Below are 17,424 nucleotides of genomic sequence, written 5' to 3'. Positions count from 1 at the left end.
TGGAAAACACCCCTATTTCTGTGTTCTGGTAAGAAAATGTTCTAACACTGTCTGTGATATATTAAACAAAAACTCCAACAGCAGTTGATGCACTTTGCCCACAGAGCCCTTGAGAAACCGTCAGCTTTTGTATCTCCACACCCCTAATCACATCCCTTCATTGATTAAAGCTCCATCTTCATCCTGCAGAAGGGAATCACCTCCCCAGCACACATTTATCTCCTCACAAAAGGCAGGGAATAATGGATCTGTGAAAGCTGTTCGCTTATTTTTATTTTTTTTTTTGGCAATAATTTCTGATCTATGATACACAAATGGAAAACACGGGAGAGCGACACCTCCAACTCCTGTACGTGCAAAATGGATAACAACCAACACTGAATCAAAAGTGTAGCATTTTAATCCTTTAATTAGGTAAAAAATTACTTTTCTCCTCAACAGTTCTCCCTTATTAGGAAAAAACTCAAGACATCTACAGATCCTCCAACTGTTATTCCAACTCGAAGCCACAAAAGTCTTGGGAGCATCTGGCGTGTTTTCTGCTCCGTGGCAGCTTCGTTTTCTTTGAATTGAGTGATTTATTACCACCTAACCTCAGCCTCTGATGAGATGATGCTGCCAATTTGTGCCTCCTTTTTGGAGAGAGGGCTCTGGAACTTGGGCTGAGCTGAGCGTGGTGAATCTCAATTAAAGGCTGACCTTTACAAGATGAGGGAAATGTTAATTCATGCTCACCTAAATGGCTTCAGCCCTCCTTGAAAGCAGAGTTTTCTAAGCTCCTCCGCCACTGTAAAGTTCCATTTCAACGTTATTAAGATTAAAAAAAAAAACCCTCTTGGCTGTCGAGGGAAAAAAACCCCAAATGTTAATAACAGCTGTCTGGGGTGCATTTGTTATGCTCCTTGAAAAACAACGACGTCGCGTTTTGAAAGGATTTCAGCCACAGATTAGAGGGAACAGAATGACAGGGCCAGAGATTAAACACTCCTTTACCCCCTGAACAGGTACAAGAGAAGCAGCAGCTCCCTCCACGCTCACCCCTGAAGGTCCCTGCTGGAATTTGCCATCCCCTGTGATGTGGAATTACTTCCTGGAGAAGTCTCGGCTTGAAAGGTAAAAAAAAAAATTTGCAGAAGAGGCAAGAAAGAGGCTCAGTCCCCACAGATAATTGCGTTGGGCTGTTTTTTAAATTAGGATTATACACTCCATCAAATGGGAGAGAGAAAAGGAGTGTTTCAGCGATGTGTTTATCAAGGTCTTGATAAGCAAGCTGGGGAAAACAAAGAAATTTGACCGGCAGAAATGATGGATGTGGAGAAACTTCAATACGAAAAGAACTTGATGAAAAATTCAAATGTCAGCAAGATTTCAACAGAAAACATAAACATAGAAAACATAAACATCCATGAGCATCTCAGGACTCTACAATATCTAAAAGGCTGGAAGAAACAAAAGGAAAAAAAAATAATATATAATGCCAAGATAGCAATTAATCACTTTAGAAAGAAGATGGAATCATAGAATATCCTTAGTTGGAAGGGAACCACAAGGATCAAAGTCCAATATATAATATATAATATATAATATATATATAATATATATAATATAATGTATATAATATATAATATATAATATACATAATATAATATAATATAATATAATATAATATAATATAATATAATATATTTTAATATATATTTATAAATATTTATATATATATATAGATATATATAATAAATCTTTTCCCAACACTAAGTATAAAGGAAATGTATTGCAGTTTTGCCCAGCCTGGTGAGTCAAGATCCCAAAAAAAAATCAGGATTAACTGATCAACTTCCACCAGGTTGAATTCTGACCCACCTGATCTGAACTCCCATGGATATTTTATTCCTCATTGGTGTTTAAATAAATGGTTCACTACTGGCATTTAGGCAAAAGCACAAATTCCATGGCTCAGTACTTCCACAAGCCTGCTCCTCCTGGAAAAAAACTCCAGTAATTGATAGAAAACAGGGTATTAGACCTCACAGGCATAAACATTCTCCACCTATTCTGTTCTAATCTGCATAATACAAGATAATTCCACGTTGGATTTGTAAATTCGCCACAAAGCCCTCAAATGCTTCAGTAATCCAGATTCAAAGCTGGAAAGGAGCTGTAAATAAATACCTTGAAAAATCCAAGGATTGCTTTGTAAACAAGGCACGGGGACACAGCGAGTCCCAAACTGTGACAACATCGACCAAAACAGTCCTGGCTGGAGCAGCTTCCAGCAAAATGAGTGGAGAATGGAGGATTTCTGGGATATTTCATAAATCAACAGGGGAGAGAAGAACGGCAGAAATGGGAGAGTTGTGAAGATGGAGAATCCAGGCTGGTGACAGAACTCAAAATTGATTCTCCATCTCTGTTTGAGAAGCTCCTCTCCCCTCATAAACCACCTTGATGTTCCTATTTCTGGTTTTCCTGTTCCAACACAACCATGTGGCACCAGAGGGGTGTTTGGGATGGTGGAAGGTGTCCCTGCCCATGGAAATGGGGTTGGAATTTGGGGATCTTTAAGGTCTTTTCCAACCCAAACCATTCCATGACAGTGACGCTCCCTGATATCTCCCCGACACCAAAATTCCTCCTCCTGCCTTACCTTGCTCAAAGCCCCCGACACAAAGCAGAGATTTCTGGCTGGAGCAGCTTCCAGCAAAATGAGTGGAGAATGGAGGATTTCTGGGATATTTCATAAATCAACAGGGGAGAGAAGAACGGCAGAAATGGGAGAGTTGTGAGGATGGAGAATCCAGGCTGGTGACACAACTCAAAACTGATTGTCCATCTCTGTTTGAGAAGCTCCTCTCCTCATAAACCACCTTGATGTTCCTATTTCTGGTTTTCCTGTTCCAACAGGACCATGTGGCACCAGAGGGGTGTTTGGGCTCTGAACTGAGAACAATTTAAGGGCTGAAGATTAAAGGAAGAGGAGCCTGAGGTCAAGACTGAGGTGGGGAGGCTCAGAGAATCTGTGGATCCCTGCAAATGTCCAAGGCTGGGTTGGATGAGGCTTGGAGCAACCTGGGATGGTGGAAGGTGTCCCTGCCCATGGGAAATGGGGTTGGAATTTGGGGATCTTTAAGGTCCTTTCCAACCCAAACCACTCCATGACAGTGACACTCCCTGATATCACCCCGACACCAAAATTCCTCCTCCTGCCTTACCTTGCTCAAAGCCCCCGACACAAAGCAGAGATTTCACAGCCCCAGCCTGACTTTCAACACTTCCCATCTCCCTGAGCAGTGACAAGAATGAAGTGGGAAATTCAACCCCCCTGAAACGTTCTCCAGGATTAACAGAGATGCCCTGATCCTTTTTCACAGACTCGACTGCTGGCCGAGGTCAGCCTTTAATAAGCAGCAATACTCACGTTTAGACACCTGCAAGGGATCAAAAACATTGTTGAAAAGGAAAAAAAAAACCAAACCCACATGGATGGGAAAAGGAGGGATGTGACCCCACCCAGCAATGGGAACCTGTTGCTGTAGATGAAATGCCAAAAGTGCTCTCCCCAACACCAGGAGCTCTTTGCACTGACAAAGCAAAGGGACCCTCCTGCCTCCTTTTTTTAGGTATCTCCCTCCGAATTGTTGTAGCTTTAATAACAATCTCTGAGGAAAAATCAAGAAACAAATGATTTTCTTACACATAATCCCCCTTTTTGCTGTCAAGGGCTTGACCTCAGTTTGATAATCTCATTTCCTGAGAATCAAAACGCTGGAAATTTAAGCTTCCTAGAGTGTTAATTGTGGCCTTGCTCCATTGCTAATCAAAAAAAAAAATTGGATGTTTTGCATGAAAATGCTGCTCTAATTAATTCTCAGTCATAAAGCAGCCTGGTTTTAATAACCCCTCCTTGATTGGGCAGCCTTTGAAGAGGTTGTGCCTCTAATCCGCGACACCGGGACAAACACACGCCGAGGAAACCAGGAGTGGCTTTTTCCAGGAATGGGGGAGATCTGATTGCTCCAGAGCTGGCAAAACCCTGCAAATCCCTGCCCTCCCCTCTCCCCCAAGCTCAAACTGTGATCCTGCACATCATGAGGAGATAAAAGCAGTGGGGAAATTCGGGATATCACATCAGCTTTCCCCTTCCTCAACTGATTTTTCCACTGGTTTATTATTCCCCCATCCTTCCCTTCAGGAATGTTTTTAACCAGCACAGGCCACTTGTCACAAACATCTCCTCTGAGCAGACACGAATCCTGCTGCCTCCTCAGCACCTCTGAGTGACAACACATTATCATCCACATCTCTGCGAGGTGCTGAACTGAATTTCCATTATCCCAAATGTCAGCGTCGGTTTCCGTCACTGCCGAGCGCAGCTGGTTCCCTCCGGCAGCCCTTGGGTGAATCCAAATGGAACAAGGCACCTACAAATAACTGCATTTTCCCTGGACCTGGCCTTACATGGTGCCCTTGTCATATCAGATCCTCTGTGTGTGTCTCTGCTGCTGTTTCTTGGCGTTGAGATCTTAATTAGTAGTTTCTGGTTGGGTTTTTTAAATTGTTTAAAACTTTGCGGTAGGGAATTTTTCCAGGCTTGGGTGTGGAGAGTGGATGAGCAGCAGAGTCGGGAGTAAGACAAACCCACTTCCCAAATTTAGGTTTGTTCAAGGCTTTCCATTGATCACCCAACCAGAAAGAAGAAATAAAAAATATCTGTGGAGTTTCTAAAAATGATCCACTACAATTTATTGTGTTGTTACACCAGAGCTTTGTTTTACCGCCACGTTTGCGGTAAATGGAACAAGGCACCTACAAATAACTGCATTTTCCCTGGACCTGGCCTGACATGGTGCCCTTGTCATATCACATCCTGTGTGTGTGTCTCTGCTGCTGTTTCTTGGCGTTGAGATCTTAATTAGCAGAGTTTCTAGTTGGGTTGTTTTGTTTTTTTTTTAATTGCTTAAAACCTTGTGGTAAGGAATTTTTCTAATTTGGGTGTAGAGATTGGATGAGCAGCAGAGTAGGGAGTAAGACAAACCCACTTCCCAAATTTAGGTTTGTTCAAGGCTTTCCATTGATCACCCAACCAGAAAGAAAAAAAAAATAAATCTGTGGAGTTTCTAAAAATGATCCACTACAATTTATTGTGTTGTTACACCAGAGCTTTGTTTTACCGCCACATTTGCAGTAAATGGAACAAGGCACCTACAAATAACTGCATTTTCCCTGGACCTGGCCTGACATGGTGCCCTTGTCATATCACATCCTGTGTGTGTCTCTGCTGCTGTTTCTTGGTGTTGAGATCTTAATTAGTAGTTTCTGGTTGGGTTTTTTAAATTGTTTAAAACTTTGCGGTAGGGAATTTTTCTGGTTTGGGTGCGGAGAATGGTTGAGCAGCAGAGTGGGGAGTAAGACAAATCCACTTCTCAAATTTAGGTTTGTTCAAGGCTTTCCATTGATCACCCAGCCACAAAGAAAAAAAAAAAAATCTGTGGAGTTTCTAAAAATGATCCACTACAATTTATTGTGTTGTTACACCAGAGCTTTGTTTTACTGCCACGTTTGCAGTAAATGGAACAAGGCACCTACAAATAACTGCATTTTCCCTGGACCTGGCCTTACACGGTGCCCTTGTCATATCACATCCTGTGTGTGTGTCTCTGCTGCTGTTTCTTGGCGTTGAAATCTTAATTAGCAGAGTTGCTAGTTGGGTTTTTTTAATTGTTTAAAACCTTGTGGTAGGGAATTTTTTCCAGGCTTGGCTGTTGAGAGTGGTTGAGCAGCAGAGTGGGGAGAAGACAAATCCACTTCTCAAATTTAGGTTTGTGTCACAGGAGTGGTGTTCAAGGCCTTCCACTGATCACCCAGTTAGAAATAATAAAAAAAAAAAAATCATGGAGTTTCTAAAAATTACTACAATTTATTGTGTTGTTACACCAGAGTTTTGTTTTACTGCCACATTTGCCAGAGGTGAGCAACCTGGAAAGTTCCTAAAATCCCAGACTGGTTTGGGTTGGAAAGGACCTTAAAATCATCCAGTGCCACGGGCAGGGACACCTTCCACTGTCCCAGGGTGCTCCAAGCCCTGTCCAGCCTGACCTTGGACATTCCAAGGTGTGGAATTGTTCTCCACTTCCAGCTAAACCACTGGTCAGCTTTTAGATATTTGAGTGCTGTGTATTTAAAATCCACAAGAGCCTCTTGCGTTAGATTTTTGGTTTATAAATAAATTGATATAATAGTCTTACTCCTCCCAACAAGAGAAATGTAACTATGCAAAAGTTCTGGGTATTTAAAATCACCTCTGAAAAAGTGAAACTTCACAGAGTCTCAGAATGGTTTGTTTGGAAGGGTCCTTAGAAATCATCTCATTTAATTCCCCTCTTGTTCCTTCAAACAGAAGCAAGGGGAACTTATAAATTTATTTTTTTTAAGTAGGAAGAAGTGCACTGCATCCCTGGAATGCTCTGGATAGAAACTGCCTAAATAATTTCATAAAGTAATATTGAATTTTTGCTGTTTCAGTTCAGCACACAACATGTGTCCAGCAGTTGGGAGGATTCAACTTTGGGGCACAAATTTCATTCTTTGTTCTACTCAAGACTTTCTCTGTGAGCTCGGGCGACTTTTTTTCTCCTTTCCTTGTACAACAAACCCTGTCCCAAATTCCAGTGCCAACAGAGCACAAACTGATCCACAAATTGCCAAAGAAGCAGGATCAGAGACAGAACTTTTCATTAAAACCCCAAAACAAATGGAAAGGAAAAAAAAAAACAAACAAAGGCATAAAGACAATTCAAGAATATTTTGTATCCTTCAATGGAACACAAATATTTTTAGGAGTGACTCCTCAAGGATCAGCACATGGAGCATCCCCTGCCATGCAGGGCAGCCACTCTTTGTGTGTCTATTAATCAATACCTTCAATAATCAATAAAAACAAGTGGGATCTAACACGGGACTGAGTGTTGACTCTGGAATTCTGATCCTACTCCTCCTCCCATCATCCTTCCATGGACAATCCATCCCAAAGGCACATTCCCAAGAAAATCCTGCTCCACAAAGCCACGGAGAATTACTAAATTATTGCAGAAGTGCACTGAGCTTCCAGAGGGAAAGAAATAATGTGAGCCTCATGCTCTGCACTATTTCAGTCCAAATCAAAGGGGTTAATGACAAAGCATCGCTCTGATCTCCACACATTTTTTTTTACGGCTATTTAAATTAAATTCTTATTTCAAAAAAGTTAGCGTGAGCTAAACTTTTTCATAAATTCCTTTCTTTTCATGCATATGTTTCTTTGAAGATCTTTTCAGGAAAAAAGATTCCTTAACAAGTCACCCTCCCCCTGCTGCCAGTGAAAAAAATCATCCCTGTGGATAAGGCTGTTGGGAACAGAAACTGTGCAGTGTTCACAGAAGACAGAGTGTGACATGCCTGCTTTCCACTAACCTGATTGAACAATTAAATTGTATTTCTCTTTAAAAGGGGTTAAAAATAAAATAAAATAAAAAAATATCTATAAAAATCCAAATGCAGATCTTGCTGTGGTCTGGGATTCAGGAAGATTAATGAGCAACCTAAAAGGGAACAGCAGCTCATAATAGAGACAGAGGTTACTGCATTTTTAACGTGAAGTTCAAAGGGAAAACTTTTCTTGATGGTTCAGCTGGCAAAGAATCTCAGCAAAGTCATCTCATCTATTGTCCCCACAGCCTCCCCACACTGACTTCTTGTCACCTATTGCATCACGTCCAGGCTCTTCCAATTGAGCTGCAAAGGGCAGCAGGATTTTGGCCCTTCCCACACCAATTCCTGTTTTGTCCTTTATTTCTTTGGCAGCTCCTGGGCTTTGTTTTTCCCCTCCCTGGGCAGCCTGAGCAGCTCTGCTGCATCTTCCTCTCCTGGAAACGCTCCCAGTGTCCTGCTCATCCCAAAAGCCACCCCAAGGTTTGTCTTGAATCCATAAGGAATCACTCTGCCATGAAATCTGGCTCTGAACAGCTCCAAACCCAGAGCAGGAGCTCCTGAAACCCCTCAGTGTAACAATTAATAGCAATAACCACAAAATTCCCCAAATCTCAGCCACAAGAAGGACACAGATATGGAGAGAGTCAATTCTGTTCTCTGCTTGTTTTTAAAGCCACGTAGACAACTGGGAATGGCAGAAGGCACCAGGACTCATCCCAAAGGGACAGGAAATTCTGGAGCAATTGCTGCACGGCTCCCTGACAGCCCCAAAAAGCTCAAAATTCTCAACAGCTGCAGAATTCTTGGCTTTGAGCCCACATTTGTCCCACATGGTTTGTAACAGAGACCTCCTTACTCAGGAGAAATAACCACTTCAATCCTCCTGGAATAAAACCTGATAATGGGATGGAACAGCTCGACCACATCCCACTGATCCTGGGGACATCTCCAAGCTCAGCCAGCCCTATCACCTCTGCACTCACCAAAGTGAATCAAACTGTCACAAAAACAATATCTGCTTCTCCAGGTTTTTTTTTTTTTTTATCCCCACCCTTGTGGGTTTAAATTGTCACAGGTTATGAAAGGAGGAGGCATCCAAAAATTCTCTTGCAAATTATAAAACATTCTCAATGAAAAGGCAGCTGAAAATTATCATGGATAAGAGTTCCAGGAGAAATTCTGCCCTTGGTCATTACTGTAATACTTGAAGAGCATAAATTATTTTTTTTGTTATGGTTAGTCCAGGAAGAAAGTGGAGTAAGTGAGACAAAAGAATTTAGTCCTGCTGTACATGGATATTCCCTTGATTTCTGCTGCCAAACCCAACCACTGGGTCATTCAGGAAAAACAAGTGCAATGATGGAGCAGGGAACACTTCCCTGGGCACACACAGCAACCTGCCACGGGCAACAAAAATCAGCAAAATCAGCCCAAGTGCCCGAATTCACCAGCTGCAAACACTCTGCAGCTCCTCAAGTGAACAAAACACAAAGGATTGGTCACTTTAGGCCCATCCAGCTTCAAATTTGAGCTGCCTGAGCTCAGCTCCCAAAGCCATGCAGGATAAGTATCACAGTAGGGAAATAAATTACAGATAAATATCCAAAGTAGCTCCAATACTCAAATCCAGTTCTCAAGGTGAGGTTGTTTGTATTTCACCTGTTGTTTTATGAATATTTTTTAAGACTTCCACCTGCAGCTGAAAATGCTGAGAGGATCAAGAGAAAACCTTTCCCAACCTCATAATAAACAAGAGCTTAAAACCTGGAGAGATTCGGAGCAGAGGGAATTATCCCATTTCCGTACCTTGCAGCTCCCCACTCCTGCTGTACAGCTCCCTCCTCTGCTCCCTCAGGTAGGCACTCATGCTGATGGCATGGGATGAGGATTCAAACCTGCAATTTAAAGGGATTCAGTCAATCCAGGCAGCCCTGGAAGCGTCTTTCTTGTGAGCACCACTCAGCTCTTTAATAAGATCAAATACAAATATATTATTCTCCTGGAAATTAGGGACCGATCGATTCTTATTTATTGTTTACAGCACTAAGAATCCACAAGGAACAATCCAAACATTTTCCAACTGTTTCATCAACAGGATTTTTGGCACTTAAGAGGAAAAGGCTCCAAACTGGGCTCTGATGTGGCACCTCAGTGACTCAGGACAGCTCAATGTCACAAGTGTCCCATGTCCAAGGGTTTTGTGCCTCAGCTCATTGTTGGGAACACCCTCATGGCCAAGGAATTGCTCAAAAAAACCCCAAAACAACCCTGGGAGTGCCTGGATGGGCTCTGGGGACCACAGAGAAAGGAGCTCATGGTGGGGACACAAAGCACCTTCAAACAGCCCCAGACTTGGAAAGGAAACTTCTGTAAACCTCAAGATGTGGATGATTTGCTGTAACAATCCTCATTCCCTCCCCAATCCCACAGTTCTGGAAGATGGAATCATCCTCAGAGCTGCCCAAAAAGACACCAGCATCACACCAGAGATGGGGGAAAGCATTTCACAGCTTTCCTGGGCACTGCTGTTAAGATTATTACTATTAATGAGGCCTTTCTGCTCTAATTTGGACTGTGAGTGTTGGTGTTATTGCAACTGAACTAATAACGATTTATCAAAATCCAGCAAACCCTTCTGATTTTAATTAAATGAGCTGTAAATTCTTGGCTCTGTGTTCTCCATGTGCTCCTTTCTGGTCTCAGTGAGACAATAACAGCAGCATCATCCCACAGGTCTTTCCAGGCACCAAACCCACATCTCATCCCTTCTTTTCCAGTTTTTCTGTCCTATTTCCCCTTCTGTAGCTGCTCTTCCCACATTCCCGTTCCCACTTAACTCCTCTACCCTTGTAACTCCCTTCCCAATGCTGATCCTCCCACAAAGCTTTGAAAATATTTTTGTTTTCTTTAGAATTACACAGAATTACAGCCAAGTCTGGGACTGATTTATTGAGTGTTCAACTCTTGCTTGTACAATTCACTTCTGCCTTATTTCCCTATTTCCTTCTTGGAAATCTGAGATGGAAACTTGAGCATGCCCTTGGCTACTTTTGGGAAGAGAAGAAAGCCAGGTTTATGATGGCATTAATTATCCAAATTCCCAAATTACTCTTCATCTGAAGCTTTCTTTTTCAAGCCAACATTGCAACTAAATAAGTTTGGGGGGATTTTTATTTTTATACCCATTTTAAAGGAAATAAGGATTCCAAGTTTTTTGTAAATAGCAGCTCCTGATTTCCAGAGAACAGGACACAACTTCCCTCTATCCCTTGAAGATACAACTAATAGAAATACTTAATATTAATTAAATTAGCTCAATATTTAATAATAATTTAATGATATCACAGCTACCACAGGACACAGCACCAACACCTGAGCAAAATAAGAAGTGGAGCTTTGCCCTGAGAGGCTGCTGAGGAATAAAATGTGGTGACAAGAGGAAAACTCCTGGATTTGGACAGAGCTAATGGAGGAGCCTGGCACAGAAAAGCCCCAAAGATGGGAGGGGAGACAAGATAAACACTCCATCAAACACGTACAAACCTCAGTGGGCTGAGAAATTCCATTTCAGGGGAGATCTCCATAGATAATGGTGACAGCTGACAGCAGGCAGATAACCAAAGGAGAGATCCCAATAAGAGCTGCTGTCACTGCAGGGAAGGCAGCACTTGGTGACAGCCCCAGGAATGGGGAGAGATGCTGCTCCCACCTTCCTCTGAACAACCACAGCCACTTCCTCTCTGCTGACAAACTCTACTCATCCTCAGCCTGCTCCAGGTGAGCCAGAGCATCCTCATTCTCAAACTTAAACACCAAACTTCATCCTCAAACCCCAAATTTGGGTCCTTGTACGTGTGGGAACAGGGATGAGCAGCCCTGTTTTGTTCCAATATCCATCTGCAGGGTCAGAGTAAATTCCAAGTGGAATTTTTAGCCCAAAACAGCCATGGGGATGTGTTAAAAAAAAAAAAAAAAAAAAAAGGGTGAGGGGTCATAATCATGGGTTGGCAGGGGAAGAAGACAACACTTAATCTCTAATAAAAGGAGAGCTCATCCTGGGAGAGCAAAGAATGTGGAAGACTTGAATTTCTAACTGGGATCTCAGGTACTGTGAGAGGACATCTACTAGGAGTACCTCTGCCAAAACAGCACTTTTAAAAATCCTCAAGAGGCCCAAAAGAATGGTCAGCACAGGTAAGAGGTGGAAGAGAAGAAAATTCCAGCACAGCTCCCCCAAATCCAGGTGTGAATCTCCTCTCCCACCAGCCCTGCTCAGAAACTCCTCACTCCTTATTGCTGCACAAATTTGCTCTCCCCCAAATCCTTCCCTTGGCCAGTCAGCCTCTCTCTTACACTCTCCTCCCAACCACTTAATTCTTTGCAGAGCCTGACTGCTGAATTAAAGGAGTTAGTGACAGGATTAAGTGCTTAGTCTATGCAGTAATTACACAGTTATCTTAATTCCCTTTGTCCAGTGCCCTTTATCGCTCCCTCTAACAGGTCCTGAATTTACCATGGACAAAGAGAGGCAAGAATGGATCACTCCATGCTCTGCAGCAGCTCCTGTAATGGGATTCCCAATGCAATGAGCCCTGGGAAGAGCTCAGCTCTAAAAGCCAGAGCTGAATCCGTAACAGATCTTCAGCTCTGGGTGTTAAATCCTCATCCTGGAGCTTCCACACCTCTCCCACTGTGAAACTGCGATTACCAGCAGCACTGGAGGCACCAAAGGCAGCTCAGGCACAGCTTGAAAAAGCCCTGCACTGTCATGATTCACAATGGCTCATGTAATGACATGTGGAGCTCTGATTTCTTCAGGGGGCTTATAGTAAAGTTTACTGAAAGACAGATTCTTTTTATATAGTATTTAAAGATGGATTATTTTTATACAGTGTTTGGGTACAATGGATAGGGTTGGTCCTTTAGGGCACCACCTTTTTGTAAACATCTCTACCAGTTAACAAACTGGAACAACACCAGGTGTCAGGAGGAGAATCTCTACAAGATTGTTTTGGCTTCCTCTTTATGATTTCCCAGGCCAGACTGGGAGAGTTTCTGTACTTGGTTTTCCCACAGGCTTCAAGCTTCTGCCTGGAAGAATCCATGCCTAAGATTCCAGCCTAAGAATCCATCTTCTGACTGAGACACAGATTTGAATATAAGAGATTGCATTTTAAAAGATATTTAGTGAACTCTGAATGCTGTGACTGTTAGCCTTTTGCATATTTTTATGCACTACAAGTACTGGGAGCCTTGGTGACAGTCAGAAGAAGAACTAACCTGAACAGCAGAATAACAGGTGCAGATAAAGAGAAGAACACAGACTCTAAGATGGTTTATTCCCTTGAAAACGTGCCAAGAGGGCCAAAGCACACATGGGAGGGATAAAGGTGAAGAGGTGACCAGGAGACCACCACCATGACCTGAAGACCAACACCACTGAAGACTGAGAAGGGTGTGAAGTTAATTATGATACCAAATGAGGATGGGCAGAGTCAGGGAATTAATATGTATGAAGGGGGACCATGGAATGTCATGTGTTGGGAAAGATGGGACAGGAAGGGCTTGTGGATATGATTGCCTGGTAAGAAATACTGGAGATGTAAAACCTGAGAGTGAAATAGAAATAAAAGCCAGTTTTGAGATGTGATCATGGCAGGCAGGAAGATGGGGATTAGCTGGAGATGGGTTGAAGGACAGAAAACAAAAGGACCCAAGGGTGTAGCCCCTCTCGACCCTGCCAAGGCATCAGGGAAAAAGTAGATAAGAAAAGTAGTCTGTAGAGTTTAGAATACAGGATGATATGGTGATAGAGCAGTTCTCACGAGCTGCATGCAAAGTCTGTAGGTTTTGTATCTCGGGCAGGTTGGTCACTGTAAATTAGAATATTCATCACAAAAGGAGATAGAATGTATTGTAATAAAGTCCTTGCTCTCTGACCCCTGCACTCCTCTTACCTCTCTTACCCCTCTTAGCTCTTTTACCTCCCTCACCTCACACCCTCCCTCTCTGTCCCTCTCTCTTTGGGGCTTCCCTTCAGCCCAGGCTGGTGACTGAAGACAAAGCCCTTTTTACCCACAACCCTTGCAATAAAACCATGTTTTTCTACAATATCTCAGGTCTGCAGAGTTCCTTGCTGTCCATGGATGCCCCTACAGTCATGCACATGTAAAACCTCAGGGAATAATAATAGAAGCAAGTTCCCTGGTGTTCATGAATGTCTTTGGTGAAATTATTCCCCACAACGTCAATAAACACAAACCGCTCTAACAACTATTATCAGTTGTGGAGTCCTTTCTGCTCTGTTTCACTGACCACTGTCAGTTCCCACACTGCACTTACTTGAAGAGAGGATTTTTGGGTCTCTGGGGTTTCTTCTTGGCGAAGAAGGCGGCGAACTCGCGGCCGGAGCTGGCGTAGCTGAGCTGGGCCGAGGGCTCCGAGGCCGTGCGCGTGTTCTTCATGTCCAGGTACTCCGTCAGCAGCATCTGAAAGGGAGGGACAGTCTCAGGTTTAATCTGGTTTTTTTATCATTCAAAATTTCAAAGGCTGGTGGTTCGTGTGGGCTCGAGGGAGTGATTTTCCCTCTTGACCTCTGAAGGATTTAGGGTCTGCTGTCTGACTCTGTGTCTCTGTTCTGTGCTGGGCTCGGTGTGAGAAGGATGAGGAGTCTCAAGGTCTTGGTTTTCTGGTTTCTCGTGTTGTTTATTAGTTTTAATCTTACAATTCTCTGTGTCCAGGCAAGGTGTTCACAGCAGCCTGGACATGAGGTGATTCCCTCCATGATGGGAGGTCGCTTCCTCTTACACAGATAACTATATACTCATTATTTACAATTCTGTGCCAATGTCTATCACCTGCACTAACAGGGTCATTTCTACTTTTAATCCAATCCACTGAAACTCCTTTGTGCCCACATCACTGCAGGAGATGGAGGCCAAGGGAGAAGAAGAAGAACCCAGGGCACCGCCCTAAAACCACCATCTTGTCCCTTTGCATCTACATTCTAAAAATCCAAAACTACAAAATCTTCTGCACGGTGATAAACTACACTATTCTCAGTAACACCTTCGTGACTTGCAATTCTTCTCTCTGATGGATGTTTTTCTCATGGACCAAAATCAAAGATTGTGTCTTCCTGGGCTCTGTGCAAGGCAAAAACCCCCTGCACAGACCCCAGACCCTCCTGGACAGACCCCAGACCCCCCTGCACAGACCCCAAACCCCCTGCACAGACCCCAAACCCCCCTGCACAGACCCCAAACCCCCTGCACAGACCCCAAACCCCCCTGGGCAGACCCCAGACCCCCCTGCACAGACCCCAAACCCCCCTGCACAGACCCCAAACCCCCCTGGGCAGACCCCAAACCCCCCTGCACAGACCCCAGACCCTCCTGGACAGACCCCAGACCCTCCTGGACAGACCCCAAACCCCCTGGACAGACCCCAAACCCCCTGCACAGACCCCAGACCCTCCTGGACAGACCCCAAACCCCCTGCACAGACCCCAGACCCTCCTGCACAGACCCCAAACCCCCTGGACAGACCCCAAACCCCCCTGCACAGACCCCAGACCCCCCTGCACAGACCCCAAACCCCCTGGACAGACCCCAAACCCTCCTGCACAGACCCCAGACCCCCCTGGGCAGACCCCAAACCCCCTGGACAGACCCCAAACCCTCCTGCACAGACCCCAGACCCCCCTGGGCAGACCCCAAACCCCCTGGACAGACCCCAAACCCCCCTGCACAGACCCCAGACCTCCCTGCACAGACCCCAGACCCCCCTGGGCAGACCCCAAACCCCCCTGCACAGACCCCAGACCCTCCTGGACAGACCCCAGACCCTCCTGGACAGACCCCAGACCTCCCTGCACAGACCCCAGACCCCCCTGCACAGACCCCAGACCCTCCTGGACAGACCCCAGACCCCCCTGCACAGACCCCAGACCCCCCTGCACAGACCCCAGACCCTCCTGGACAGACCCCAGACCCCCCTGCACAGACCCCAGACCCCCCTGCACAGACCCCAGACCCTCTTTTTGGGGCCCCAGGCCTCTCTACCGAAGTCTGTGACTTTCTAGGGATGCCCTGGACTCCAACAGGACAGAGCTCAGCAGGCTGGGCTAAAACCAGCAGCAGCACATCCCTGGAGTGCCTGGGGTTTTTAGGTTTTGTGTGGGAAAACAATCAAAGCTCATCAAAATTATAATTGGCGGAAACGTGGTTTTATTTTTAAAAAATGGTACCCCCGAGGAGCGGCTCTAATTTGATAAAAAACTTGGTTTATATTCTTTAGAATGGTTTGGGTTGAAAAGATCAAGATCATTCAATCTCATCCCTTGCCATGACCACCAGATCAGGTTGCTCCAAGTCTTGTCCAGCTTTGGGCACTTCCAGGGATGGGGCTTTTGACCAGCTCAATCTGCTCCAAACCCTGATGGTCCCAAAAGGAACCTGCAAAAAGTTCCCAAAAGTGATTCCAGCCATGGCAGCCATGGGGAGAGGGTGGGTGAGCTTTATGCACTGATTATAAATATAATTAATGCTCTTAGAAATGAAGGTTTGCAATAGTGAGCAGTGCAGTTAAAATATATTGGGTTTATAACTGAATTTATATGCATAAATACTTCCAGTATATTTATATCAAGAAATAGGAAATATCCATGTGTGTGCTGGAGGTCACAGGTGATGGAAAATACCCTGGAAAGCTGCAAAAATTGTCCTTTAAAAGCTCCCACCCAAAACATACTTTTTTCATCATTGAAAATATGAATTCCCACAGCTGCCAGTGGAGTTTAGGATTGATTTTCCAATCCCAAATTGTTCAGTGAGGGGCTGAGGGCTCCCTTCCCCCCTGTGAAACTTTGCAGCCCAATATTTGAAATAATTTAAAGTGCAGAAGTAAAACCAGACTCCAAGTGATTCCATTTTCATTTCCTTGTGTCTGAAGATGAAAGGAAAGCCCTCGAAAATGAACTTTTGTCAGTGTGTTTCAAAAAATCTGTTTATTTTCAGGATTTTTTTTTTTTTACCTACTCATAGAGGGTGTTGGGAATTATGTTCCCTGTGAATAATTAGCCAGTCAAAGCCCATCAAAGAGAGTTGGAGGTAATGAAAAGAATTCATCACTCCTGTGCTGCCTGAGTTGAAACAAATTACACAGGAATAAATATCCAGGCAAATGGAATCGTGCCCCTAATTAGAAACAATTTGGGATGGCTTGGAAAAATAAAATAATAATAATACAAACACAGAGAAAAATCTGTTTCCTAAACCATCTCAATTAAAAACTTTACCTGAGCACAGGCTTTGAAAATCCGTGTTTATTTGGTAAAAAAATAATCACTGTGCTAATTTTTTGACACTAATTTACCAAACCAGTTTGTATTCACCTCTTTGCATTTCATCTTCTCCACTTAAATTAACAACCTGAAAATCGCCACAAAAAAAAAAAATCTAATTAAACCCTCAAACTTAATCAAGTTGAAAAAAAAAAAAAAAAAAAAAAGAGGAAAACATTAAGCAATTTGTTGTTTCATTATGGATGAAATCTTTTTATTATGGATTCCACGATTTTTGTGTCACTTTATATCCAGGAGTAGGGAAGATTAAGTGTGAAATTCAGGATTACAATAGGCCAAAAGAGGTTTGGGATGGGAGCAGAATGAATTATCTTTGTGGGTAACAGGTAAAACAGAGAACCAGGAGATGAGTTTGCTCATAGATATTCAGAAAATGCCAAAAAATTGGGAAAATGAGAGAAAAATGTTGATTTATTGTTAATTTGCTCAATTAAACTATTTACTAGATAGGCAGGGGAGGATGGTCGGATACAAGGCTCTAAAAAGTCAGGAGATTTAAAAGCTGATTTTGATAATTATCACAAAATTCATTGAATTCCAGAATGGTTTGGATTGGGAGGGTCTTAAAGTTCATCCAGGGCCATCCTTGCCATGGC

General features: G+C 43.6%; 1 protein-coding gene across 1 annotated transcript in view; it reads right to left on the bottom strand.

Moving 5' to 3' along the window:
- The window catches only part of EXOC4 (exocyst complex component 4), a 348,756-nt gene that overhangs the window by 238,289 nt on the left and 93,043 nt on the right, over nucleotides 1-17,424 (bottom strand). Inside the window, exons 8-9 of the mRNA XM_083858929.1 lie at nucleotides 13,807-13,952; nucleotides 9,271-9,359 (exon numbers count right to left, since the gene is read on the bottom strand). Of these exons, the coding sequence (XP_083715055.1) occupies nucleotides 9,271-9,359; nucleotides 13,807-13,952 (235 nt within the window). The remainder of the gene's footprint in view (nucleotides 1-9,270; nucleotides 9,360-13,806; nucleotides 13,953-17,424) is intronic.

This window comes from Zosterops lateralis (genome assembly GCF_965231275.1).
Source record: "Zosterops lateralis genome assembly, chromosome: 4".
NCBI lineage: Eukaryota > Metazoa > Chordata > Aves > Passeriformes > Zosteropidae > Zosterops > Zosterops lateralis.
The sequence above is the reverse complement of the archived record's forward strand: the minus strand, read 5'-3'. Positions and strand labels throughout refer to the sequence as shown.